Source organism: Falco punctatus (assembly GCF_963210335.1).
Source record: "Falco punctatus genome assembly, chromosome: 14".
Lineage (NCBI taxonomy): Eukaryota > Metazoa > Chordata > Aves > Falconiformes > Falconidae > Falco > Falco punctatus.
In genome coordinates this window covers 21,928,650-21,954,913 of record NC_137594.1, presented here as the reverse complement: position 1 = coordinate 21,954,913, position 26,264 = coordinate 21,928,650, and the positions used below count along the sequence as shown (strand labels likewise).

At 64.9% G+C, this 26,264-nt stretch overlaps 3 protein-coding genes across 9 annotated transcripts; 2 read left to right on the top strand and 1 right to left on the bottom strand.

Annotated features, from left to right (window-relative positions):
• Positions 1 to 1,000: 1,000 nt before the first annotated feature.
• On the top strand, positions 1,001 to 15,068 carry MTSS2 (MTSS I-BAR domain containing 2). 5 transcript variants are annotated; one of them, XM_080410951.1, is made up of 14 exons: positions 1,001 to 1,805; positions 5,553 to 5,614; positions 5,715 to 5,788; positions 7,654 to 7,738; positions 7,893 to 7,984; positions 8,074 to 8,148; positions 8,861 to 9,018; positions 9,099 to 9,206; positions 9,289 to 9,386; positions 9,894 to 10,101; positions 10,765 to 10,884; positions 11,156 to 11,332; positions 11,430 to 11,595; positions 12,598 to 15,068. In XM_080410951.1, exons 1-14 carry the CDS (start codon positions 1,737 to 1,739, stop codon positions 13,368 to 13,370), a joined length of 2,265 nt encoding a protein of 754 aa, XP_080267077.1. In that variant the 5' UTR covers positions 1,001 to 1,736; the 3' UTR covers positions 13,371 to 15,068. The 5 variants fall into 5 exon arrangements, with proteins under 5 accessions (XP_080267077.1, XP_080267079.1, XP_080267076.1 ...); XM_080410953.1 differs by having other exon boundaries at positions 1,002 to 1,805; positions 9,975 to 10,101; XM_080410950.1 differs by having other exon boundaries at positions 1,002 to 1,805; positions 9,891 to 10,101.
• A 114-nt stretch (positions 15,069 to 15,182) lies between these two features.
• LOC308073189 (C-signal-like) lies at positions 15,183 to 19,294 on the top strand. Its single transcript, XM_080411104.1, has 6 exons — positions 15,183 to 15,549; positions 15,997 to 16,048; positions 16,267 to 16,454; positions 16,538 to 16,696; positions 16,794 to 16,904; positions 17,754 to 19,294. The coding sequence occupies exons 1-6, from the start codon at positions 15,412 to 15,414 to the stop codon at positions 17,868 to 17,870; spliced, it is 765 nt and encodes a 254-aa protein (XP_080267230.1). The 5' UTR covers positions 15,183 to 15,411; the 3' UTR covers positions 17,871 to 19,294.
• A 138-nt stretch (positions 19,295 to 19,432) lies between these two features.
• IL34 (interleukin 34) lies at positions 19,433 to 24,421 on the bottom strand. Of its 3 annotated transcripts, none has more exons than XM_080411093.1 (7): positions 24,210 to 24,421; positions 23,037 to 23,378; positions 22,832 to 22,935; positions 22,412 to 22,489; positions 22,154 to 22,327; positions 19,969 to 20,107; positions 19,433 to 19,845 (listed from the first exon to the last, which is right to left on the bottom strand). In XM_080411093.1, exons 2-7 carry the CDS (start codon positions 23,062 to 23,064, stop codon positions 19,826 to 19,828), a joined length of 543 nt encoding a protein of 180 aa, XP_080267219.1. In that variant the 5' UTR covers positions 23,065 to 23,378; positions 24,210 to 24,421; the 3' UTR covers positions 19,433 to 19,825. The 3 variants fall into 3 exon arrangements, with proteins under 3 accessions (XP_080267219.1, XP_080267220.1, XP_080267221.1); XM_080411094.1 differs by having other exon boundaries at positions 23,037 to 23,284; XM_080411095.1 differs by having other exon boundaries at positions 23,037 to 23,219.
• Positions 24,422 to 26,264: the final 1,843 nt, after the last annotated feature.

Genomic DNA, 26,264 nt, shown 5'->3' with positions numbered 1-26,264 from the left:
ACCACAGCACGGTGACAGGCATTTTCCTGGCCCCGAGAAGCCACCAGCGCTGCCTTCGCCCTGTCCCGCGGCGCCGAGGGCCCGTCACCGCCGGCGCGTGCCGGGCTGCCATGGCTCGGGGGGTTGCCATTGCGTCCCTGGCCCTCACCTGATCCCAGGGAAAGGTGGGTTGGAGGAATTCGTGGAGTTTTTATGGCTTCTGGCCTGTTTACAGCAGAGCCAGGCTCTGGCAGCGGGTTCCCTGAACAGCCCCGCACCAGCGCTGCTTTGGCCGGGATAAAGACATTCCTGTCATTCCCGGGAAAGGCCTTTCCAAACCCTGTCACGGCAGGTTAATTTTAACAGCCAACCCTTCAGGATGGGCAAGCGGTGGCTTCCCAAGGCGGCCAACCGCTCGGGGTGCCGGAGGGGTCCATGTTGCCTGTCCCCAACCACTGCTGCGTCGCTGCCGGCATGGGCCAGGGCTGCTGCCGGCACTGGGGCTCTGCCCATCGCTCCTGCCAGGCTCCCGCCGCTGAGCAGCCTCTTTCCATGCCGAGGGATGGGGTTTATGGGGAGAAATTCCAGCCGGCTGCCGCAGCGCTGAGCCATAATCGTTTCCTTATGGGTGGCTCTTGACCAGCGCCGGCCAGAGCAGCACAGTGCTGCCAGGGCATCATCGCTGCTGGGGGATCGGGGCTGCTTTTGGGGCGGGAGGGGGAATGGGCAGCTCAGGCTGAGCCCCTCGCCCCCACTGAGCATCTCTTCACTGTGAGGTGCAGCGAGGTGTGTCGGGGCTCAGCCTGGTGCCCCCACATCCCAGGAGCTGGGGATGGGGCCTCGGGATGGCTACGGGAAAGGGTCCGTCTGCGCATCCCTGCGGCTCTCCGGTAACCGAGTGCCCCCAGACATTTCAGAGCTGCCCTCTAACCGCCCTGGAGGGTGTTAAACTTCAGCCCGCCCCAAGGTGGGTGCCTGCAGCACACCCAGGCCTGTACCTCCCCAGGTGAGGAAGGCAGCGGGGGTCAAACAGCCCCTGGGGAGAGGCTGAAGAGCCCTGGCCTGGAGGCAGCACCCCCCCAGGGACCTGGGGCTGCCCCCCAGCAGCCCTGGGTGGTCCCGATGCTTACCCCAGCATCCCCAAGCACACCCCAGGGCTCTCCCTCTCCCCATCCAGCACCCCAGGAGCATTCCTCGGGGATACGCCGCTGCCCTGGGAGCAGAGCCCCCCAGCGGGGCTGCACCCCGGACCCCGTGTCCCCAAACATCCCTCAGGGCATCCCTGGCGCTGCTCCCCGACCCTCCCGGCAGCAACCCGAGCACTCCCCGGCCCCGGCATCCCAACGCACCCTCCGGGCACCCGCTGCTCCCCCCAGGGCTTCCCCCGAGCATCCCCCCGCCCCCGCCTCACCGCCCCCCCCAGCCCCCGCTCCGCGGCCCCGCGGCGGGCGGCGCATGTGCCGCGCAGGGTCCGCCCCGCTCCGCCCCGCCGCCGCTCCCCGCGCCCCCGCTCCGCATCCCGCTCCGCTCCGCGCTCCGCTCCGCCGCCCGAGGGGGGGGGCGGCCCAGGGGGGCGGCGGGTCCCGCTCAGCCCCCGGGGAGGGAGGGGGCGATGCCCCGCGCCGAGCCCCGCCCGGCCCCCCCGCCGCTCCGCCGCCCCGCCGCCCCGGCGCCGCCCGCCCCCCGCCGCTGAGCCTGGCCCGCCGCCGCGGCCTCCCCCGGCGGCGCCGCCCGGCCCGGGCTGCCGCAGCGCCGCGATGGAGACGGCGGAGAAGGAGTGCGGAGCCCTCGGCGGCCTCTTCCAAGCCATCATCAACGACATGAAGGTAGGACCCCCCCCTCCACGCCGCCCCGTTCCGCTGCCCTGACAGCGTCCCCCCCCTCCCCCGACACCCTCTCCCCAGTCCCGCCGTGGGCACCGAGGCTCCGCTGTCCGGCCCCGAGCCGGGTATCGCGACCCCGAGCCGGGTGCCGGGGTCTGGCACAGGGTGCTGCAGCCCCACACCAGCCCCATACCGGGCATCGGGGTCCGTGCGGGGGGTCGCAGCCCCCCATCAGACTTGTTACCCATCGTCAGGTATCACAGCCCCACATCGGGTATCGCAGCCCCCCATCAGCCCTGTTACCCATCACCGGGTATCGCAGCCCCACGTCGGGTATCACAGCCCCCCGTCAGCCCTGTATCCATCCCCAGGTATCGCAGCCCCCAATCAACCCTGTATCAGGTATCAGAGCCCCACATCGGGTGTCGGAGCCTGGCACGGGGTGCCGGAGCCCCGCATCAGCCTCATATTGGGCATCAAGGCCCTGCACTGGGCATTGGACCCCGTGCTGGGGATCGCAGCCCCACATCAGCCCGGTACCCGTCACCAGGTATCGCAGCCCCGTGTCAGGTATCGCAGCCCTACATCGGGTATCACAGCCCCCCATCAGCCCCGTATCCATCCCCGGGTGTCGCAGCCCCACGGCGGGTGCCAGTGCCCCACATTGAGCATCACCGCCCGCTGCGGGCACCGCGTTGCCCCCGCCACCCTCCACTCCCGGCCGGGCTTTCTGCTGGCCCGCTGGGGTTTGCACCAATGGAACAAAAAGGTCCCCTGGCTCCTCCATTCCATCTCCCATCCGGGGAGAGGACATCGCCTCCACCCTCCCTGGGAGCAGGATGGGGCCGTGTTTTAAACAAAACCCTCTTTTTTTGTTTATTTTCATTTAAAAATGAAAATGAAAATGCTGGGGGGGGGGGGATTTTTGCCTGGGGGCTGAGCGGGGAGGAGGGTACCAGCCGGCTTTCTTCATCTTGGGAGGGTGAAATTCCCGCTGCCAGCCCCAGCATTGGGATTTAGCCCCAGTCAGTTTTGGGAGGCAAAAGCTCTCTTCCTCCTCCTCCTCCTCCTCCTTCTCCTCCTCCTCCTCCTCCTCCTCCTCCTCCTCCTCCTCCTCCTCCTCCTCCTCCTCCTCCTCTTCCTCTCCTCTTGCTGCAGCCCAGTCCAGACAATGCTGTCATTGCCAAAGCAGGAGGGGGGGGGGATAAAAAAAAAAATAAAAGCCTTGCTGAGAAGGAGATTAACCCCTTCGAGGGGCAGTGGTGGCTCTGCAGGGCCGGACTCTGGCTCGGGGCTGGGAGAAAAGCCCCGGAGGGAGAAAATCCCGGCTCTCCCCAGGCACCAGCCTCGGGGCGGTGGGGGCCAGGGCTGGCAGGGAAGGGTGCCGGGGTGATCGGCCACCCCAGATGCCTTCACCCCAGCCACCCCCGCCTGGCAGCTGGAGTAAGTCCCAAACCCCCAGGGTGGAGGTGGGGGCTGCCCGTGCCTCAGTTTCCCCGTTCCCCTGCTGCGGCTGCGGAGGGGATGAGCCAGCCTGGAGCCATCACCTCCCCAGCTGGTGCCAGTGTGGCCACACAGCGATGTGCCCAGCCCCACCGGGATGTGGTTGGGCCGGGAGCCCCTCACCATCACACACCGGCGTGCCCGAGGAAACCAGGCTGGATGCATTTTCACGCCATTTGTGGGTGGGAAAGATAAAAGAAAAATAATGAAAAAGAAGAAAAAAAAACCCACTACGCTACAGCTTAGGCTTGGCTCCTATCCTGCACGGCGCTGGTGGCCCCTAAGGGTGCATCGTCCCCCACCTCCCAGCCACGTGGGTGTCCCGGTGTGGGCGCTGGGGGACAGGGAATAACAGCCCCCTGCCCAAAGAGTGGATGGCATTGAACGGCAGCGGTGTGCTCAGGGTCCCACGGCCGGGACCCCTGTGCTGGGCTCGGGGGCAAAGGGACCTGGTTTTGGTGGTGGGTGGCTTTGTCATCAGCACCTCTCAGCCTGCACTGGAGAGGACTCGGGCAGTGAGGCCTCGTGGCTGTCCCCAAGCTGGTGATGTCCCTGAGCCGGCTTCATTCCTCCCTTCCATCACACTCAGCGTCCCTGGGTGACCTTGGCATGTCCTTGTCCCCATTGTCCTCATCCCCATCCCCCTGCTGCCTGGCATTGCAGGGGGATGGGGGCATCATGACCTGCCCCCTCTTTAGGGGGGAGCCTCCGCTCGCCCTGCCTGGGCTGGCCAGGGGAAGGTGGCCCTGGGACAGTGGTCCTGCCTTCCAGCACTGGCAGTCCCTGGGGACTCACAGCCGTGAGCCAGGGCACTGCCACAAGTGGCACGTGAAGTGGCATCCTCAGATTCCTTCTTTGCCAACTCATGAGGAAATTGGGGCTTTCACGGTCCCCAAACACCAGCGCTGGGCTGGTCCCACACTCCCTCAGTGCAAACCCTGTCCCCAGAGGTGCCACCAGGCCAGGCTCACAGGGATGTGTGATGACCCACATCCTGCAAATCCAGCTCTGGTGCCTGTGTCCCAGCCTGGTGGGCACCCCAGGGAGGTTTGCAAGTCCCAGGCACTGCCATCGGATGGTGGCACCAGGGTGGTGTCACTAGGATGACGGCACCAGGACTGATCTCACTAGGATGGCAGCACCGGCATGGTCTTGTCAGTATGGTGGCACCAGGACTGGCCTCACTGGGATGGCTTTTCTGGGATGGTGGCACTGGGACCAGCCTCACTGGGATGTCATCAGGATGGTCTCACTGGGATGGTGGCACCGGGACTAGCTGTGCCCTGCTGGCACTGGGACCGCCTCACCAAGATGGCACCAGGATTAACCTCACCAGGACAACGCTGACTGGCCTCGCTGGGGATGGTGACACTGGGATGGCTTCCACCATATGGTGGCACCAGGATTAGCCTTGCTGGAATGGCACCAGGACTGGCCTTGCTGGGATGGCAGTGGAGCTGGCGTTACTGGGACTGGCCTTGCTGGGATGGCACCAGCACAGTCTTACTGGGACTGGCGTCTCCGAGATACTGCTGGGACTGGTCTTGCTGGGACTGGCCTCACTGGGACAGCACTGAGATGGCATTGTTGGGACAGTGGCACTGGGACAGCATTGGGATGGCCTCACCACAAGGGCACTGGGACTGGTCTTGCTGGGATGGCCTCACGGGGATGGCATCAGGATGGCACCCAGGTGGCCTCACCGGGATGGCACTGGGATGGCCTCCCTACCACCTGTGACCTGTCCCTGTCCCCACACAACTGCCCCATTCAGGGCTGGGGGGACCCCAGACCTCCCCTTCTGCCCCCAGCCAGGGACTGGGGCTGCCCGCTGTGGGGCTGGAGTTTGTGGGGCCATCGCTGCACTGGGGGATGCCGCAGGTGCTGGGGGGCTCTGCTCTGCTGCTGGCCAGGGTCTCAGAGCTTGCCTGTGCACCAGCTCCTTTCCTCCCCTCAAATTTCCAAGTCCGTAAGCTGCCTTTACCCCTTGGAGGAAGAGATCACCCAAAATCCTGAGGTCTCCATGGTCTACGAGGTTGTGTGGCCAGACTGGAAAGGGAAAAACCCAGGAGGGAAAAAGGGTTGTGCTCAGCCTTTATTAGCCATCAGAGAAGCCACACCTAGCCAGGCAGGCCACCCAGCTGCCCCATCCCTCTGTAGCGCTGAAGGGGGGATGTGACCTGCATGAGGAGGGGGTGCAGGCGGGCGAGGGGCTCCAGTTCTCACTGTCCCCTTCCCTCCTTGCAGAGCTCCTACCCCATCTGGGAGGATTTCAACTCGAAGGCCACCAAGCTGCACTCCCAGCTCAGGTGAGTGGCAGGGGGGTGACAGGGGACACCGCCACCCCCCGTGGGCACATCCTGGGGTGCCCAGCACCCGCTGAGCTCCCCCCTCGCTCTCTCACCCCAGGACCACGGTGCTGGCTGCAGTTGCCTTCCTGGATGCCTTCCAGAAAGTGGCCGACATGGCCACCAACACACGAGGTAGGGTCCTCCCCACCCAGGGGTGGGTGCCCCGGGCTGGGCCAGAGAAGGGGACAGGTGGCCAGTGTCCCCTGTGGGGTGTCCCCTGTCCACGCAGCTGGAGTGGGCTCCAAGCAGCAGCTCCACCACGCATGGAGACATGTCCAACCTGTCCCCTGTGGAGCTTCCCCTGGGAAGCAGGATTGGAACGATGCGGGGGCAGCTGGGGCTGGGGAGTGGGTGAGGGTGGGCACCCATGTGGGTGCTGCTCCTCGCCACCCGTGGGTGCTTAGCCACAGCTTCTCATGGGGCTGGCTTGCTCGCGGGGAGATTCGGGGTAGCACAGCCCCATGCCGTGGTCCCCCGCACCCACCTCTGCCCCCCAGGATGCACCCAGATCTGGGGCTGAGCCACCCTCCCGGTGCCCCTTGTCCCCTGCACCCGCCTGGGAGGGGCCCAGGGGGTCCCGGCTGCCTGGGGAGCTCTGGGGAAGGGGAATTAGATGGGAGATGCAGGAGCCCGCGCTTGACTGCTTCAGGGATGACCCCCGACACATCAGGGTGGTGGGGAGAGCTGAGGCTGCAGGTGGGACTCCTGTTGCTGTGGGGTCTGGGGCCGGACCCCTGGACCCTCGCTGGGTGCCCGTTGGCAACGAGGAGCCGCTTCCCACCGCTCGGCTTCTGCCAAGCAGATGGTCCCGGGCTGGTTTGCAGACTGGCGGCATCCAGGCCATCTGGAGCTGTGCAGGGAGGAGGAGGAGGAGGCGGCGGCAGCTTGAGCCGGGATCAGCTTTGCCTCCAAACCCACTAGCCCAGTGCACCGGGGGGATTAGGGCTCCCCCGGCTCCCCTCCAGCCCGGGCACCCAAAGCGGGGATGCAGTGGGGGGCTGGCGTGACAGGAGTCATCGCAGGGGCCATCAGTGCTGTGCTGGGCAGCAGCATCTCGGGGACACCACCGGACATCCCGGCTGGTGTTTTCTGGGGGGGTGGGCAGGCAGAGCAGCAGCGTGGGGAAACTGAGGCAGGGCGCTGGGTGGGGGCTGGCTGGCGGCTTCGCACGCAGTGCGTGAGTGCGTGGGGGAATCGGATTAGGAGCAGCAGAGGCTGGGATAAGAGCATTAGGAGCCGGATTAGGAGAATACCCCCGCCCCAGAGGAGAAGGCCTGTGGGCTCCCCCATTTCCACAGCGCTGGGGGGTGCCCAAAACTCCTGCAGAGGGCGGGAGGTGTCTCTGGAGGCTTTCTAGGGGAGGGAAAGGCAGAGCGGCTCTCCCGGCTCTCCCGCTTGCACCGGACGGGGTTTGGGGCTGCCGCGCTCCGGCGCTCGCCAGCAGCACTGCCACCGTGTGGCCGTCCTTAGGCTTCAGAGTGAACAGCGGTTTCGCCCAGAAGGGCCGCTCCGGCTTTCTGTTGCTGGGAAGTGCCCCCCCGGAGCTCGGAGCCCCTCCTGGGCTGGGGTCGTGCCTGGAGGTGAGGGACACACGCTGCCTGGCACTGAGCTGGGCACGGGAGCCGGTCCCCGTTTCTCCCGGCTGGCTGCTCGGTCCCCGCCTGGCTGCTCGGTACAGCACCCCCTCCCTTCCCTCACCGCCCCTCCCCGCGCCGAATTTGAGACAAACTGGGAAAAAACGGGAGCAGGTTTCTCATTTCCAAGCCGCAGGAGGGGATGTTCAGTGCTTTATTTATTAGATGGCAGATGCTGATGTATTTATTTAGTGGATTTATTGGAGGGAAAAGCAAGTCACCCCCAACCCAAAGTGTCCCCAAAGGCCAACACTGGTCACTCCCGCCACAAGCCACCCTGTTCCCAGTATACAAACTGGATTGGGACTGGTGTGGGAGTGTCCCCTGCCCCTCATCAGTGGTGTTTCGCCCCCCCCCCCCCAGGTGCCACGAGGGACATCGGCTCTGCGCTGACCCGCATGTGCATGCGGCACCGCAGCATCGAGGCCAAGCTCCGGCAGTTCACCAAGTAAGTGGCCCTGGGGCATCGGTGACACGAGCTGGCCGGGCTCAGCTCCAGGAGGTGCTGGATGTCAGCTGGGCCGGGGTGGGGAGCACAGCTCCCCCGCCCCCCACAGCTCTGGCGCTGTCCCACGCTCTCTGCTTCTCTCTCCCTGCTCCAGCGCCCTCATGGAGAGCCTGATAAACCCTTTGCAGGACAGGATTGAGGACTGGAAGAAAACTGCCAACCAGCTGGATAAGGACCACGCAAAAGGTAGGGGCACGCTGGGCTGGATCTGTGCTGGGGGGCTGCGCTGCTCAGTGGTGGGGGGGTCCCCCCTGACAGCACTTCTGTGCCCCCAGAGTACAAGCGAGCCCGCCACGAGATCAAGAAAAAATCCTCCGACACCCTCAAGCTCCAGAAAAAGGCTCGCAAAGGTGAGGGGGAGTTTCCGGGGGGGATACCCCCGCCAGCCCCTCCGTAGCACCTCCAGCCAGGGCAGGCATCCCGGATGCGGCACCCTGGCTGCCAGCCGGGGGGGTGGGCACTAGGGGGTCCCGCTGCCCCCCCTGCAGAAAGGGGGTGCCGGCACGGCCCGGGGGTGGCGGGGAGGCGGGGGCGTGTGCCCCGGCCCTCGGCCTCTTTTCACACGTTTTCTCTGTCTCCTTCTCTCTTCCCTCCCCTCCACATCCTTCCTGTAGAGCTACTTGGTAAGTGAACTGCTGGCCCCCCCCGGCCCCCTCTGCTTCCTCATCTGCTCCCCTCCCCGGGGCCGGGCCACCTCAGTCCGTCTGTCCGTCCGTCTGTCCATCCCTGTGCCCCCACCCTGCTTTTAGCTTAGCTTAGCTTGCACCCCACGTCCTGTGGCGATGCCAGGCCTGCTACGGGGGCACTCCGGCAGGTCCCCTGGACCCAAGCGCCAGGGATAGGGACAGGGTGGCAGAGGACACCCCCCTCCCCAAGGCTGCTGTGGGGTGAGGGTGCTCCGGGACCCTCCTGGGATACGGGCAAGGGGCGGGGGGACCCGTGGCACACGCTGGGTGGTGAGGATGGGGCGATGTCTCCCAGCCAGAGGGGTGGCCATGGGCCCCCCCAGCAGACTGGGGGGGTGTTGGGGGAGCCTGGCGTTTACGGTACCCCATCTTGCAGGGAAGGGGGACCTGCAACCCCAGCTGGACAATGCGCTGCAGGATGTCAATGACATGTACCTGCTGCTGGAGGAGACGGAGAAGCAGGCGGTCCGCAAAGCCCTCATCGAGGAGCGGGGCCGCTTCTGCACCTTCATCACCTTCCTGCAGCCCGTGGTGGTGAGCGCCGAGGCCGGGCAGGGGTCGGGGGGGTTGCTGCTGCCCGATGGGTGCTGATGCTCCCCCTCATCTGGCCGCAGAACGGGGAGCTCACCATGCTGGGAGAGATCACCCACCTGCAGGGCATCATCGAGGACCTGGTGGTGCTCACCGCCGAGCCCCACAAGCTGCCCCCCGCCAGCGAGCAGGTCAGTGGGGGAGGGGGGGGGCGGGCGGGCACAGGAAGGGGGGAGCATCTTAGGGGGGGCTTAAACACCATCTTTCCTGCAGGTGATCAAGGACCTGAAGGGCTCTGACTACAGCTGGTCCTACCAGACCCCCCCATCCTCGCCCAGCAGCTCCAGCTCCCGCAAGTCCAGCATGTGCAGGTATGGGGCCGGGGGGGCTCCCCCCTAGGCGCCTCCGGGAAATCCAGCCCCTTCGTTAACCACGGAGGATAATGATGCTTACGGCCCTTGGGGATGCTCACGATATGCGTGTCCATATGGCCAACTGGTCCCCAGTAATGTGGGAGAAACCGGGTGCACTGGGGAGGGGTGCAGGGTTGGGGCTGGTGGACCTATTGGGTGGGACTGGTGCCTGGCACATGCCCCATCCCCTCTGTTTTGGGGACAATGCCAGGAGGTTCTGGGGGCAAACGTGTCACCTTTGCCACATTCCCCAGCCTGTCCCCGGCCACTGGGGGGGCCCAGAATGGAAAGGGACACCCTGGGAGGACCACATGCCTCAGTTTCCCCAGGTTGGGGTGTGGGGCATGTTGCTGGGCTTGCTGCCTGGAGACCCCGCCACCCCCGAACCTCCGTCTTAAACTCTCTTTTCCTTCCTTTGTCCTCCCCACCGGCGTGTCCCCGTGCCCCCCGGCGCCCCCCCAGCAGCGTTAGCAGTGCCAAGGGTGGCATGGCATGGCCCGGCGGGGCTCAGACCTGCTCACCCAGTTCCACCTATCGCTACCGCAGCCTGGCGCAGCCCCCCGCCGCCGCCACCCGCCTCTCTAGCGTATCCTCCCACGACTCCGGCTTCATCTCCCAGGATGCTGCTTACTCCAAACCGCCTTCCCCCATGCCCTCGGACATCACCAGCCAGGTATGGGGAGGGGGGGGTCAATGCCACCCACAGCCAGGTATGGGGAGGGGGGGGTCAATGCCACCCACCCCCATGCCTCAGTTTCCCCTTCTGTAGAATGGGTGGGTGCTGCTGGGTGCAACACAAGGGTCTCGTGTGGAGGTGATGTGACCCACCCTGAGGCATGTTTCCAGCTGCGTAGGCATTACAAGAGATAAATATTGGGAATATTGGGGATGTCTGTCCTGCCTGGGAGCAGCACGGGCCACACTGCAGAGAAACCCCGTCTGTGACCCCCCCAGGGATGGGGTACAGGTATCCCCCCCATCATGCCAGGGGAACAGGGTGCTTCCCAATTACCCCAGCCCCATAATACCCAGTTTGTGCCAGTCCCCCACCGGGAAGCATTGAGCAAAGCTTCCCCTTTGCCCTGCATCCCCCCCAGTGCCGAGGATGCTGAGCATCCCAGCTGAGCATCCCAGCTTCACCCAGCCAGTGCTTCCCTGGCTCTGCAGCCCCCGTGCTGGGTCAGATCCTGCTCGCCTTCCCGCATCTGCTGCCGGGGGATGCTGTGTTGGCTGGGGAAGCCGTGGGTGCTGCTCTAACCCGGGGCTGTGGCTCTGGCTGTGCTAACTGCTTCTTCTCTCCCCCTCTGGCTCACGGCTTGGCCTCGCGGCACGGCAGAAGTCCTCCAGCTCGGCATCCTCGGAGGCCTCCGAAACCTGCCAGTCGGTTAGCGAGTGCAGCTCCCCCACCTCGGTTAGTTCTTGCTCCGCTGCTGGAGCACGGGCAGGTGGTGGAAAGGTGAAGCCTTCGTCAGCAGCTCCCTCCTCTTCTCCTCCCCTCCCCGGTGCTGTCCCCCATCCCACTGGGGTTGCGTCTCACACGTGGCTTCTCCCACATCTTGTGGGGATCAGCCCCCAGATCCCCCCATCCTGCCCTGCCAGCGGGCAGAGCATCCCGGGCGGCAGCACCCGTGGCTCGGGGGACACTGGCACGTCCCTCCTGCCCTTGCCCCTCTTTTGGCTCCCGGTGCCGGTGCCACCAGCATCACCCAGTGGCTTGCATGTTGCAGGACTGGTCCAAGGCCAGCCCCTACGACCAGCCGGTGGTCCCCACCCTGCAGCGGCGCAAGGACCGCGTGGAGCACCTGCGGGAAGCTGAGATGGGCTCGCCTGCCAGCGGGTACCCGAGCATCGGCAGCGAGGATGCTCCCAGGCCCCGGATGTCACCGGCTACAATTGCCGCCAAGGTACTGGTTCCGACAGGGATTGCGCAGAGGTGGTGGGCTTTTGCGGGGCTCCCAAGAGAAAAACCAGGGTGCTGACGGTGTCCCCTTGCCCCCACAGCATGGGGAGGAGGTGTCCCCCGCTGCCAGTGACCTGGCCATGGTCTTGACACGGGGGCTGAGCCTGGAGCACCAGAAGAGCAGCCGGGACTCGCTGCAGTACTCCAGTGGCTACAGCACACAGACCACCACCCCCTCCTGCTCCGAGGACACCATCCCTTCCCAAGGTACCCGCCCTGTGGCGGCAAGGGACACCCAGGGCCACCCAGAATGGCACCCAGAGCTGGGAAGGGGACGGCAGAGGCTTTGGTGGTCCCGGGGCATGGCTGTGCGCTGGGTGTCGTAGCCTCTGGCTGTGGTCCCACCACGTACGGGCTGGTAGGGTGAAGATTTAAGGTGTGTTGGTCGTTCCGTGTGTGGCACAAGTCTTGTGCCATGCAGTAACTGTGGGTTTTCCTGGCTCTTTCGGTGTTTGTTGGGTGTTGGTTGGGTCTTGATGGCTACAGTGGTGCGGGGCAGTGCAGTGGCAGGCAGCACCACAGTGGTGTGTGGGTGGTGATGGTTTGTGGTGAAGTTTGTGTGCAGTGACTGAGGACAGGTGGGGGTGGTGGCAGATGGTGGGTGATGGCAACAGAGGTGGCGGCTGGAGATCAAGGAACGACGGGGACAGTCATGTTTTGCTGTGATCATGTTGGCATGGTGATGGCTGAGCTGTTTGCGAGCACACGATGGTGGTGGAGGTTGGCCGTGACCATGTTGGGATGGCAGTGATCAGGGCGGTTGTGACAATGGTGGTTGGGTTTGGCTATGACCGTGTGGTGGTGATGGTGGAGGCCAGTTGTGATGGTCGTGGATGAGTCTGGTTGTGACCATGTTGTGATGGCAATGGCAGGGGCTGGATGTGATCGTGTTGTGATGGTGACGGTTGGGTTTGGTTGTGATCCCAGTGTGACGGTTGGGATGGTTGTGGCTGTCCCGCAGTGGTGATGGTGGGGGTGATTGTGGTTACCTTGCGATGGTGATGGTTGGGTTTGATGGTGAGCACGTGGTGCCGGCAGTGGTGGGGGCCAGTAGTGATTGTGTTGCAGTCACGGTGGGTGAATTTGGTTGTGGTTGCACTGCGACAGTGGTGGTCGGGGCTGCGATTGCACTGGGGAGGTGGTGGTTGGGTTTGCCAGTGCCAACTGGGCCGCCCCCCAGCCACGCTGACCGTGCTGCCCCTTCCCCAGGCTCTGACTACGACTGCTACTCGGTGAATGGCGATGTGGAGTGTGACCCCCAGAGCGACTTTGACAAGTCCTCCACCATCCCGCGCAACAGCAACATTGCCCAGAACTACCGGCGGATGATCCAGACCAAGCGTCCTGCCTCCACTGCCGGGCTGCCCACCGGCACCAACCTACCAGCCGGCACCACTCCGGGGGTGGCCACCATCCGCCGCACACCCTCCACCAAACCCTCGGTCCGCCGTACCCTCTCCAACGCCGGCCCCATCCCCATCCGACCCCCCATCGTCCCCGTGAAGACCCCCACGGTGCCCGACTCCCCCAGCTACACCGGCCCCACGCGGGTGGGCAGCGAAGAGTGCGTCTTCTACGCCGATGACGCCTCACCGAACCCTCTGGATTTTGCCAAAGCTTCGCCCAAGCGGCTGAGCCTTCCCAACACGGCCTGGGGCGGCGGTGCCATGGAGATCTCCGTCTACCCCGGGGCCGGCCAGCACCTCTCCGCTGAGGAAGAGGAGGACCAACAGCTGGCCGCCAACCGGCACAGCCTGGTGGAGAAGATCGGTGAGCTGGTGGCCAGCGCCCACGCCCTGGGGGAGGGCCAGTTCCCCTTCCCCACCGCCCTCGCGGGGCCTGGGCCCGGCGAGGAGACCCCCGCGCCCCCCCCGGCGGCCTCCATGGACCCCCCGGCCGAAGACATGCTGGTGGCCATCCGGCGCGGGGTGCGCCTGCGCAGGACCGTCACCAACGACAGGTCGGCCCCGCGGATATCGTGATGATGCCCCGGCCAGCGGGGATGCGCCTACCGTGGCTGATGGACCCGCCGGAGGCACCCGCTGCACCTCCCCGGGACCCCCCCGCCGGCACCCGCTGCCCCTGCCCCTCCCTCACTGCCCCCCGCTTTCTGCTCCTCTGTCTCCTCCCCTCCAGCCCTTGCCTTGCGTCTTGCCTTCACTGGTTCTCCCTTTGGCTCTTTCTCTCCTCTTTTCTTGTTTTTTCTTTTCCCTTTTTCCTTTTTCTTCTCTTCATTTCTTCTCCTTTTTCTTTTCCTTTTCCTCTTTTCTTCTCCTTTTTCTTCTTTTCTTCTTTCCTTTCCTTTTCCTCTCCCTTTTTTCTCTTTTTCTCTTTTTCTCTTTTTCTTTTGCTCTTCTTCCTCTCCTTTCTCCTTTCTCTTTCTCCTTTCTCTTTCTCCTTCTCCTTTCTCCTTCTCCTTTCTCTTTCTCCTTTCTCTTTCTCCTTTCTCTTTCTCCTTTCTCTTTCTCCTTTCTCTTTCTCCTTTCTCTTTCTCTCCTCTATTTTCTCCCCCTTTCTTTTTTCTCTTTTTTACTCATTCCTTTTTGTCTCTTGTCCCTTTTTTTCCCTCACTCCTTTTCTCTCATTCTTTTTTGTCCTTTCCTTTCTTTCACTTTTCCTTTTTCCCTCTCTCTTTTCCTCTCCCTGTTTCCTCTTTCCCCTGCCCCCCTCTCCCCCGCCCCCTCCCCGGGCACCAGCAGGTGCCCCCCCCAGCCCCAGCAGGAGGGGCCGGTGCCAGCGGGGCCACGGCAGGAGCAGCACCAGGAGCAGGGGTCCCTGTCCCCGGCCCCCCAGCTGCCTGCTGGGGGCCAGCACAGCTCAGCCCCATGGCGGGGGTCAGAAGAAGTGGGGAGGGGGCTGCAGAGCAGAGAGGGGGGCACATGTCTGATCGGGCGGGGGGACAGTGGGGGGACAGGCACTGCAGCCCCCTCCAACTTGGGGGGACACTGGGGCGCAGTGGGTGAGGATACGGAACCTCCTCTTCGCCCCCCAAGGATCACTGGGGAGCCCCCCCAAGCCCCCCTCCCTCTCCCTCAGCACCCGCAGACCCTGTGCAGGATCCTGCTGGGGCAGGGTCTGGGGGACAGGGGGTTTCACCCAGGCCCCCCTGAAGCAAAGCAGCTGATTTCTGCCGGCGGCTGGAGGAAAGCACAACCCCCCTGGCCCCCCCTGCTGTACATAGCCCCCCCACTGCCCCGCTGTCTGTCGCATTGCAGCCCCCCCTTTCCCTCCCCCTTAGGAATAACGATTTAGTTCCCCCCCCTTCTCCTGCCCAGAACCGCTGATGCCAAGTGACAAATGTTTGGGTTTGGGGGAGGGGGGGGGTCTCTTATTTTGTACAGAAAACAAAAAATCCTTGGACAAGAAAAAAAAACCGACCTGTCTTTCGACTGAAGTAACTTTTCTGGTGCTGTTGTTAACTTGGTCCTTTTTTTTTTTCTTTTTTTAATTTATTTCCCCTCCGTGTTCCCGCCTCTGCCGCTGCTTCCCCCCTCCCCATCCCTCTGCCAGGTTTCTTTCTCTTTCTTTCATACCCTCTTTTCTTTTCTTTTTTTTTTTTTTTTGGTGGTAATTCCCCCTCTTTCCCACCTGCCCCCACCTCAATTTCCATAGTCACTGCTACAAGTAACGAATGCACTGTGAAGATTCCAGTATTAATAAAGGTTGTACTGTAATTAATAGCCTCGCCTGCAGTGGTATGGATGTGCTGGTACCCTGGGGTCACTCCAATAATGGGGGACGGGTGGGATGGTCCCACCACCCCTTTGGGGTGCCCATGGCTGGGGGGGAGGCCGGGGTGAGTGCTTTGCAGGGAGGGTGAGACATCATCATGATCAAGGTGATGGGGGACCCCTGGGATGCAGAAGAGCATCCCCCAGCCCCTCCAGGAGAGGGGGTGCAGGCAGTGCCCCCCCCAACACCTCCACCCATCCCAGCAGCACCCGCGTTGCCGCCTCCTGAATTGCCAAGGCCGATTGCCAAACCTCGCTGGGGCGGCACAACCAGCTGCAGTGAGCGGCAGGGATGGAGGGGCTCGGCGTGGGCAGCGTTTTGCTGACCGGCTGCGACGGGGGCCTGGGGCTGGGGCTGCTGAAGGGCTTGCTGGAGCAGCCCAGCCCCCCTCGGCACCTCTTCGCCGCTTGCCTGGACCCCCAGGGGAAGGTAAGGGGGGCACTGGGGCAATGACAGGGGGGTCAGCTCTGGGATAGGCTGGGAAACACAACACTTGGGGGTGCCACTGTCCCCAGCTGGCTTTGGGGGGGGTCTGGGTGTCAGCATCTTGCACTGTGATGACATGGGAAAATAGTATGTTTATATGTATTTAAATTTTTTCTGCTCTTGGCATAGGTAAGTGCACGGTGGGTGTGCTGGGAGGGGGGTTGTGGCAGCTCCCACGCCGGTGGCACTGCTGCCGGTGGCTTTGAAGCTGCTGGGTGCAGCTGGGTGCAGCGAAGCAGAGACTTGTCCCCAGTCTCTCCCACGGGAGCTTGTCAAAACCTGTCGGCTGCGGCACGTGGGGGGAGCCTGGTTCCCGTCTCAGCACGCCACAGGGCCACCCTCCCGCTGAGCCCCCCACCTGACACCCCCCTCCTCACTTTCTCCATGCAGGCTATCAACGAGGTGGCTTTGGGCAACCCCAACGTCGTGGTCCTGCCTCTAGGTAGGTGCTGTGGGTGGAATGAGGACGAAGCCTCTCAGGATTTAATGGCACCCATGGGTGGCTCCGGGAAATGCCACCTGAGCGGGCAGGTCCCTCGGTTTGGTTCAGCCCAACCAGGTCACTGCCGGCTCAATGACTGGGAGCTGCCAGATGTCCTACAGCATCTTGCCAGGGACACGGCCACCAGCCTCGTCCCAAGCCCTCCTGTCCCCTTGCAGACGTGACGGACCCCAACAGCATCAAGGCGGCAGTCGGGAAGGTGCGGGAGGAGGTGGGAAGCGCCGGCCTCAACCTCCTGATCAACAACGCCTGCACCACACGCCGCAGCACGCTGGCCACCGAGACGGCGGAGAACATGACCCTCGTCTACACCACCAACACCATCGGGCCCCTGCAGACAAGCCAGGTGAGGCCACAGGCACCCCTGCCCCAAATGCTGGCAGCATGGGAGGAAGAGGATGATGATGCCCAAGCATCCGTCCCCTGCAGGCGTTCCTGCCGCTGCTGATGGAAGCAGCCGAGGCTGAAGGGCAGCGTGGGATGAGCTGCAGCAGAGCCGCCATTGTCAACATCTCCAGCATCCTGGGCTCCATCGGGGCGGTGGAGGCTTGGGAGGAGAGGCAGGACATCTGCTACCGCTGCAGCAAGGTACCACCACTGGGAGAGCAAGGAGGAACATGGGGGGTCCCCTCCCGCCATGGCACTGCCAGCCTGTGATGGTGGTGGTTGGGCTTGTCCCCTCCAGGCTGCTCTGAACATGCTCACCAAGTGCCTGGCCCTGGAGTATGGGGGCAGTGGGATCCTCTGTGTGTCCGTGGACCCTGGCTGTGTGACACCTCCCTTGGAACAGGGGATGGTGAGTGAGGAGAGATGCATGGCCACCCCGGCTTGGCAAAGTCCCGTGGGCATCCCTTCCCATGGACATCCCTTCCTGGGGGGGGGGGGCATCCCTTCCCATGGACATTCCCTCCTGGGGGGGGGTGGGGCATCCCTTCCCATGGACATCCCTTCCTGGGGGGGAGGGGGCATCCCTTCCCATGGACAACCCTTTCCATGAACATCCCTTCCCATGGCCATCCCCTCCCTAGGCATCCTTTCCCAGAGGCATCCCTTCCCACGGACACCCCTTCCCAGGTGCACACACCCCCCGTGCAGCCCCTCGGGCTAGGGGTGCTGTGCCGCTGCAGCAAAGAGCCAATTCCCAGCCCTCCCCCCAGACCATCCCGTTTTCCTCCTTATTTTTTATTATTCCACTTCCCATCCCGGCCGCATGTCAGCAGAGGGCACCCCGCGCTCGGCTCTGGTGGGAGGGCTGCACCCAGGCTGCCTCCCCAGCACCCCCAGCACCCCGGGGCCGCAATCCCCCCCAGTCCCTCTCCTCGGACCATGCGGGGCAGGCAGGTGCAGTTGGAGATGAGCAGCCTCTCGCAGCGTGGCTGGGCAGCTCTTACACCTGCGCTGCCTTAGGGATGGGACAAAGGAGTCTCTTTTTTATTAGGAACCATAAAATTAACCTCCCCCCTTATAGCACCCAAATTAGGGACAATTACTTTGTGCAAAGCCACATCCCTTGGCTGCTGGAGCATCTCCAGTCTCTCCCAACCTGCCCTGGCCAGAGCTGGCATCCCACCGTGCCGCAGGCTGGGGCTGGGAGGGGGCGGCAGGGGGTTTGGCCTCATTTTGTCCCCCATGTCCTTGAGTTCAGCAGGGCCCAGCGACAGTGGAGGAGAGCGTGCAGGGCGTCCTGCGGCTGCTGGCCCGGCTCTCAGCCACCAGCAACGGCACCTTCTGGGACTGGAGAGGGCACAGCCTGCCCTGGTGAGAGCGGTGCCAGGCCATGGCAGCCACCAAGCTCAGTAAAGTTAATTAATTACCATTTCCAGGCTTGCTCTGGTTCTGTGGGGTGAGAACAGGGACCCCCTGCTTGCGGACTGAGAGCTGAGGTCACTGCCCCCCCAGGGATACTGAGCAGTGTGGGGCAGCAGAGGGAAGGATGCTCCAAGCGTGGTCCTGCATCCTGGTGCCAGGCTCTGCTGGGGCATCCCTGGGGTCCTGAGGGGCACATCTGGATATGGCCCTGCTCTGTGGCCACAAGCCACACTGGGTGGGGGCTTGGGGGCACCCCAAGCAGCTCCAAAACCAAGACCATGCGGCAGCCTTACCGGAGCTCCCCCAAAACCAGTTGGCCTTTCCATGCCCACCCTAAGGATGCTGTCAGTCATTTTTCCTGCTGGTATAAGGCCAGCAAAGGCTCTTCCTTCTCCAGCAGCCAGAAGTTTCACAGCAGGAGCATCTCCCAGGCCCTAGCATGTCCCTAGGGATGTCTTTTGGGACCTCAGCACCTCACCCTGGGCTGTCCCTCTGTGCATCCATCCCATCTCATGGTACATCAAAGACACTGCAAACAGGCTCCGATTCCCCATGGAGTGAGTGCATTTCCGTGGTGACACTCCATTGACATTTTTGAAGCCATGCCTCGAAAGAGGGACCCAAAAAAAATGTCACAACAGCTCAAGTGGGCCGGCCATGCAGGGCTTTGGCAAGCCTCGAGCCAGCCATTTGCTGCGGGGGTGCTCCGGGAAGCCCAGCCGGGTCATTTTGCTGGGGCAGCTTTGGTTTTCCCACGCTGGAGGAGCAGGGGGGGCAATTCCCACGCTTGACACGAGGGAGCAGGAGGTGGGCGCTCAGCCCCACGGGCTCAGGCATCCCCAGGTGGGGCCCTGGACCACCTGGGGGTTATTTGTTAAAGCCAGCAGGGATGGGTGAGCGGGGGGTCCCTCTAATTAAATCCTTTTATCAAGTGGTGGATCACAGTTGGTGGGCTTTATATGAACTCTGTGTGGGCTTTATATAAACATGAACCACTAGGCATGAAGAGGGGAGGAGGAGGAGGAAGAAGATGACGACAACGACGACGACAACGACGATGATGATGATGACATTCCATCTGCTCACGCTGCAGTGCCCACAGCCTCACCTGCACACTCCCATAGACTTGTAAGCCTAAGCAGTCCGCAGTCAGGACTACATCAATTAAGGCTCTAATAGCTGATTAAGGTAATTAACTAAGCTGGGAAGGGGAGAGGCAGCTGGCCAGCCTCCAGCCCCTCCCGGCACGCCGCCCGCACTGCACCGCCAAGCACAACAAATAAATCCAGATGTTTTCTAGCCAGGGAAGCGGCCGGGGCTGACAGAGGCAGCTTGGCAGGCGGTGGCTCTGAGGGTCCCTGTGTTGGGGTGAGTATTGCTCCCACAAAGCCGAGGTGGGCAACTGGCACCCCGAAAGGGGAGGCAGCAGCGGCAGCTGGGGTCCTCTCTGCTGGTCCTTTATTTTGAGTAAGGTTGGAGGCTCCTAGGACCTGGCTGGAAGCTGAGCTGCAGCGCTAGAGAATTAACCTGTGTTTAATGAAAGCTGAGGAAAAAATACAAACTGAGAGGAACCGGGTGATGCCCTCGCCCCCGCTGTGGGCAGGGCAGGGCGGCACATCCCCGCGCTGCAGCCGGCAGCTGCCTGCCCACAGGGGGCTATGTCCCAGCCCCCCCAGCCCCACACCCGTGCAGAAGGTGCCTGGCATTTTGGATGGGGTCAACCCCATGGCCGTGCACGGTCCCACAGTCCTGGAAGAGGTGGCATTTGGTCCGGAGGGGTGGCACCTGTCCCCCCTTTTCACTTTCCTTGGGGACCACCCCGGGGGCTCTGCTGGGGGGGCAGAGCAGAAGCAGCATCCCAGGCTCCAGGGCAAGGAGAAGGCATCAAGCGAGGGATCTTCTGTGGTGCTAGGTGGACTCCCACCGACCTGGGCAGAGGGAACAGGCATTGCCATGTGGGATAGGACCCCCAGGGGTGGCATGTCTGCTCCCCAAGCCCCACCCCCCCCCCCCCCACCCCCCCCCCCCCCCCGCAATCAGTCCCCACTCACAAGGTGCAGTGTAGAGCATCCGCATGACCTTGAGGCAGTTGTCCAGCAGTGCCTTGGGGCGTACGGCCTTCCTGCGGCTCTCAGAGCCCACGCTGTGAACCAGCTTCACCAGGTCGGCCACCACTGGCTCCACATCTGTCTGCAGAGACAGGTCACAGGGACATCACTAAAGTGCCCCCCTGGGACAACTGGGATGCAAAAACTAAAGCTGCTGCATTGGCCGGGAATCGAACCCGGGCCTCCCGCGTGGCAGGCGAGAATTCTACCACTGAACCACCAATGCCAGATGTGCAACATCCCCCGGCGCTGCCCCACGCACCCAGCAAGGGCAGGGCCACCACAGACAGCCGCTGCCACCTGTGAACCCCCCAGGGATGGCACCCCAACACACAGCCCTGCTGCGGGGGCTCCGGCCACGGGAGCGCCTCTTCCTGCTGCCCCAGACACCACCTCCAGCGAGGGCCGGTTGTCATTAGCCTTCAGAGTTAACACGCTGATGAGACAAGCAAGCAAAGAGCTCTGTCTCTCCTCAGAGGGGCTGCAGAACTTGCCCCGTGGCACAGGACAACCCCGCCAAGTTTCAAGTTCACCCTGAGACCCAGCTGTGACCGGCCACCCTCACACAACTCCCGAATGCAGCTGCCTCCGAAGTGCAGCAGCACTCCCAGCCCCAGGCAGCCCCCCTTGCCCTGGGCCAGGGCCCTTCACTGCCACCAAGCCAGTGTCCTCCACTGTCTCTGAGCAAGGGACCCTTACTGCAAGTGAGCCAGGGACCCTCACCGAGCCAGGGCCAGTCACTGCCACCAAGCCAGGGCCCCTCTCAGCCACTGAGCCCCACAGCAGCTCGCTGCCACAGCCCCACAGGAGTCAAGAAGGGCCCTGTCAGCACCTGGCACCCCACACGGGGGCAAACCCGGCAAGACCAAGGGTGCCAGGAGTGCCCAAGGGAAAACCTCCAGGCACCATAGCAGCCTCCGAGGTGCTCCCCTGGGACAACTGGGATGCAAAAACTAAAGCTGCTGCATTGGCCGGGAATCGAACCCGGGCCTCCCGCGTGGCAGGCGAGAATTCTACCACTGAACCACCAATGCCAGATGTGCAGCATCCCCCGGCGCTGCCCCACGCACCCAGCAAGGGCAGGGCCACCACAGACAGCCGCTGCCACCTGTGAACCCCCCAGGGATGGCACCCCAACACACAGCCCTGCTGCGGGGGCTCCGGCCATGGGAGCGCCTCTTCCTGCTGCCCCAGACACCACCTCCAGCGAGGGCCGGTTGTCATTAGCCTTCAGAGTTAACACGCTGATGAGACAAGCAAGCAAAGCGCTCTGTCTCTCCTCAGAGGGGCTGCAGAACTTGCCCCGTGGCACAGGACAACCCCGCCAAGTTTCAAGTTCACCCTGAGACCCAGCTGTGACCGGCCACCCTCACCCAGCTCCCAAATGCAGCTGCCTCTGGGCACAGTGGCTCTATCGATGCCGCAGAGGAGACGCAGGACCTCTGGTACCGCTGCTGCAAGGTGCTGCCACCGGCAAAATGGGGATGAGTCTGGGGACCACGTTCTGCAGGACCTCCGGCCGTGGCACTGCCACCTCATGACGGTGCTGATGGGGGTCCCATTTCTTCCCCCACCAGCCCTGCTCGTCCCCCAGAAGGGGTTTGCAGGCAAGAAAAGTCATGCTGCATTGGCCGGGAATCGAACCCGGGCCTCCCGCGTGGCAGGCGAGAATTCTACCACTGAACCACCAATGCCAGATGTGCAGTACTCTCCGCCGCTGCCCCACGGCCCTGCACCCGGGGAGCAATCTCTATCCCCCAGCAGCCCGCCCAGGCCTGCCCTCCCACACCGCCCACAAGCAGGAGGATGCCCGTACTGTGCCCCCCCCCCCCCCGCGAGTGTGCACATCTGTGCGCGTATGTCCCCGCAGCACACACACACATGCGTGGGGACATGGCACGTGGGGTGGGGACACGGTGTGTGTGTGTCTGTGTGTCTGTGTGTCTGTGTGCATGTGTGCACCTCTTGTGCACCCCCACACTGTGCCAGGTGAGCACGCACCATGCACATCTGCAGGCACCAGCACCGGGTGCTTGCACGCTGTGTGTGCACCCAGCATCCTTGCAAGGGGTGTGCAAGGCTGCGTGTGCGCGCGTGGCCGGGCCGGGGGGCCCCACAGTCTCCCCACCTGCCGGTACTTGCTGTACTCCTTGCCCAGGGCATCGAAGAGCTGGCACAGCTCCTGGGTGTACTTCCAGGATGGGTGCTTCACCGGCAGCACCTCGCGGATCCGCAGCACTGCCTGGGAGCTGACGTGGAACCAGAGGTACCGCAGGGCCACCTCCGACACTGTCCCGTTGCGCTGTGGGTAAGAGGGTGCCCCGGGTGAGACCCATGGGGCCCTGGAGCATCCCCGTCACGAGCCCGTCCCCTGCCACTGTCTTACCAGGCGGGTGATGTTGGATGGCCTTAGCACCTCCTCATACTGGACCTGGACCGTGTAGTCGATGGGGAAGTAGTGTTTCTGGAAAGACAGAGAAGGAGAGCACAGAGGTGGGCAGCAAAGTGACGGGGATGTCCCTGCCAGCCTCGGCATGACATCAGAGAACCGATGGAAAAAGCCCTTGGACATGGTGGTGAACCCCCACAGAGCAGCAGCGCTGGGCACCATTTGGCACAAGCTGCCCCCAGTAAAAAATAAATCAACCCCCCAGCGCCCGGTCACTGAGGCAGCAGGTGCTGCCCTCCCATGTCCCCCTCCTGGAGCAAACTGAAGCCTGGCAATGCCACGTGTCCCCACCACCATCCCCAAACCGTGGGTTACCACCCCAAAACAGTGGGTTACCACCCCAAAACAGTGGGTTACCATGTACTGCAGGCGCATCTCGTACTGCAGCTTGTCCTGGAGCAGGCGGGTGAGCTCGCATTCGCCCGGCGCAGCAGCCTCCAGCCCCAGCACAGCCAGGACACCTGGGCAGCCAAAAGCAAGAGGTGTCAACTCCCCCCCTGGGGACATCCACCGAGGTGACACCCTGAAGCCACCCAGGTCCCCATCCCCAGGCTGTACTCACACAGGACGGCCGCGTAGCCCTTCTGCATGGTGACGGTGGCCGTCGGCAGATCCCCGGGCTGCGCCTACATGGCCAGTGGTCACCGGGAGCTGGCTGGGCAGCGCTGCACGTGGTGGGGGGACGAGGGATGGGCGCACGCCCCGGGCGCTGGGCTGCTCTCCGGTAGCCCCGGGTGGTTGCCCCCTGCCATGGATGGGGGGTTAGTCCCCCTTCCCGGCCGTCCCCGCCGGCTTCTCCTCTCCAGCTGGCTGCGGAGGGGCAGCAGGTCCCAGGGCCATCACAGGGTGCCAGCAGGGATGCGCTTCGGGGGGGTGCGAGCCCCCCTGCACGGCAAGAGGGGATCTGGGGGGAGAGAGCCCCAGCTGCAGCCCCGGGGAGGGCACCCGCTCCCAGCCCGGGGGGCTGCGGGGCAGGGGCAGGGGCAGCCCCGCGTGGTGTGGAGCCGTGGGTGGCCGTGGGTGGCCGCGGGTGCCTGTGCCGGCTCGGGGCAGGGTGACCAGGGCTTCCCCGGTGCCACCCCTGGGGGATTTCCAGGCGGGGGCCCAGCCCAGCACCGTTATCCCAGCAATGAATTTGTCCGGCCTCAGCGGGCGCTGGGCCAAGGGGCGCGGGGCCACCCCATGCCGGGTCCCCCTGCAGCGTGGGACACATCCTGACCCCACATCCACCCCAAGGGGGCTGTGGTGCGTCCCCACGCTGTCACCCCGGGGGAAGACCGCAGCGTGTCCTTGCGCCACGTCCCCCACGGCATGTCCCCTCGCGCCGGGGGTGCGCCGCTTCCCCGCACGGAGTGGCACACGCGGACGGGCCCGCGCCGTGTCCCCTGCACCGGAGGGCCCCCCCGGCTCCCCGCACCGTGTCCCCGCGCAAGGGGGGCCCTGCTGCATCCCCCCGCCAGGTCCCACGGGGAGGCGGCCGCGCCCCCTCCCGTGCCGCGTCCCCACGCCGCGCCCCGCCACCGCCATCCCCACGCGAGGGACCGCCCCGTGTCCGCACCCCACGTGTCATGTCCCCGCGCAAACGCGGCCGGGTCGTGCCCCTACGCCTCCTCCCCACGCGCGGCGGGGGTGGGGGTGCCGTGTCCCCACGCGGGGCCGTGCGTGACCGCCCGCCGCCCCCGCAGCGCGGACCCGCCCCCGCGCGCCCCCCGGCGCGAGGCGCCCGCGGACCCACCTGGCGCGGCGCGCGGGGCCGGCGGGCGCGGGACGCGTCTCCCCGCGGGCGGCAGCGGCGGGGCCGTGCCCGCGCTTCCCGGGAGGCGGGCGGGGGGCGGCGGGCGGGGCGGCGGGCGGGGGCCGGGCGGGGAGCGGGGACCGAGCGACCGCCCCGCACCGCCCGGCGCCGGGGCTCGGCCGCCCGTGCTCGGCCGCGGGAGCCGGGCTGGCCCGGCCGGGAGCCCAGGGGGGTGCTGAGCTAGCCCAGCCGGGTGCCCAGCTAGCCCAGCCGGGTGCCCCCGGGGTGCTGAGCTAGCCCAGCCGGGTGTGCATGGGGTGCTCGGCTAGTTCAGCTGGGTGTGCCTGGGGTGCTGGGCTGGCCCAACCAGCCCTCCTGGGTCCCTCTCTTGCCAACTTGGCTACCCCAGTTAGGTGCCCGCCGGCTGCTTGGCTGCCCCAGCTGGGTGTCCCCAGGGTGCTGGGCTAACTGCGCTGCACGCCCCTGCTCCTCAGGGCGCTGGGCCAGCCCTGCACTGTGCCCCCAGGGCGCCCACCCCACCCAGCCGGCTGCCCACGTGCTCCCGGGGGTGCCCAGCACGACCCCCAGGCACCGTGCGGTGCGGGGCTCCCCTAGCCGGGTGCCCCGGGGTGCCGGCCGGGCTGGGTACCCCACGGGTGCGTTTCGGGGCGCTCACGGCGGGCGGCAGCGCGGTGTTCGCCAGCACGTGCCCGTGCGGGGGCCACGCTGCGGGCAGGGGAGGCCCCCCGGGCAGGGGAGGCCCCCCCGGCTGCTCTCCGAGGGGCTGGGGGATCCCCGGCTGCCTCGGGGCCAGCAGGGCTCCCACGCCCCCTGGCCTGAGCCTAGCGGTGCCTCGGGACGCTGCGGGGCTGAACCCCAGCCAGGAGCAGGGGATGGGGGGCGCAGGACACCATCTTTCCCCCCCTTCAAAAACCACCCCTTGCAGCGCCGGCTGCCCCGGTGCTGGGGGCTGCCGGGTGTCTGAGGGGTGGGCGAGAGAAACGAGCTAGCGAAGCGCAGGTCAGCGCTCCCAGGGAAACGCGTGGGAAGGAATGCGCGGCTGCCGGCGCTGGGATTCCCCTGGCACCGAGTCAGGGCCATGGCCGCCCTCCTGTGCCCCCGGCCCGGGCACGGCCCTCGCCCCCCCCCCCCCCCCCCCCGCCCCGGGCTGGGGCAAGGTGCTCCGCTCCCGGCAGGGGAAGGAGCCGGTCCAGCTCCTCACTTAGGTGTCCGCAGGGATTTTGCCCGCATCTGCTGCAGGCGTTCCAGGAAGCCATTTAACAGCATTCCCTGCCCACGTAGTCATCAGCTTGGCAGCCAGGATGGGGCGAGGAAGAGTGGGGAAAGCGCTGAGCGGCGCTGGAGGCAGTTTGCCCTCCTTGGCTCTGCCGGGCTGGAAATCACCTCTGGTGCGAGCCCAAGGCAAACAGCCCCGGCGCGTGGCCCCGAGAGCTTTGCTCCCATGCGGCGCCAGGAGCCCAGCACCCTGTGGCCACAGGGGCCAGCCCGCGCTGGGAGCCCCCCAGGCAAAGAGGGACTGGGGGCTCGGCCCTCCCAGACTTTGCCTCCCACTGGAGACAGGTTATTTACACAAGCCCGGCCAAGGAAGCAAAACTCTTGGGCTGGGAACCTGTTTGGGAACACCCCCGCGCCCAGCACTACCAACACAGCCGACTCAAGCTCTGCTGGAGCTCTCCTGGAAGCACTCCATCCCAGTCCAGAGCGGGCATCACGCCCTGGGGGAAGGACAATGGGATAGGCAGGCGCCCCACATCCCTGACAAGCCAGAGGCAGGACCCCCACCACTCCCCTGACCCAGCTGCCCCAGGGTTGCAGGAGAAGGGATGGGACGGGAGAGCAAAGCCCTTTGTCCCCAGGCAGAGGAGCAAGCAGGGGTGGCTGGGTGCCACACGGGAGCCAAAGGGCCCTGCAGCGGCAGGGAAGGCACAGAGGGCAGGGCAGGCAGGCACGCTCACCCTCAGCCCCTGCAGCGCACCCGCCGCAGGAACAGGGAGGCTGCTGACACCCTTCGCTGGGCCGTGGCACCCACCCTCC

Bases quoted from the DNA above. Each gene is read 5' to 3' on its own strand.
- MTSS2 (XM_080410950.1), top strand. From the start codon at position 1,737: ATGGAGACGGCGGAGAAGGAGTGCGGAGCCCTCGGCGGCCTCTTCCAA. The intron at 5,615-5,714 runs GTGAGTGGCAGG...CTCTCACCCCAG, and splicing joins AAGCTGCACTCCCAGCTCAG to GACCACGGTGCTGGCTGCAG. The intron at 9,387-9,890 runs GTATGGGGCCGG...GCGCCCCCCCAG, and splicing joins CGCAAGTCCAGCATGTGCAG to CAGCGTTAGCAGTGCCAAGG.
- LOC308073189 (XM_080411104.1), top strand. From the start codon at position 15,412: ATGGAGGGGCTCGGCGTGGGCAGCGTTTTGCTGACCGGCTGCGACGGG. The intron at 16,049-16,266 runs GTAGGTGCTGTG...GTCCCCTTGCAG, and splicing joins CGTCGTGGTCCTGCCTCTAG to ACGTGACGGACCCCAACAGC. The intron at 16,905-17,753 runs GTGAGTGAGGAG...CCTTGAGTTCAG, and splicing joins CTCCCTTGGAACAGGGGATG to CAGGGCCCAGCGACAGTGGA.
- IL34 (XM_080411093.1), bottom strand. From the start codon at position 23,064: ATGCAGAAGGGCTACGCGGCCGTCCTGT. The intron at 22,490-22,831 runs GTAACCCACTGT...CTGTCTTTCCAG, and splicing joins AGATGCGCCTGCAGTACATG to AAACACTACTTCCCCATCGA. The intron at 19,846-19,968 runs GTGAGTGGGGAC...CCCTCTGCCCAG, and splicing joins GATGCTCTACACTGCACCTT to GTCGGTGGGAGTCCACCTAG.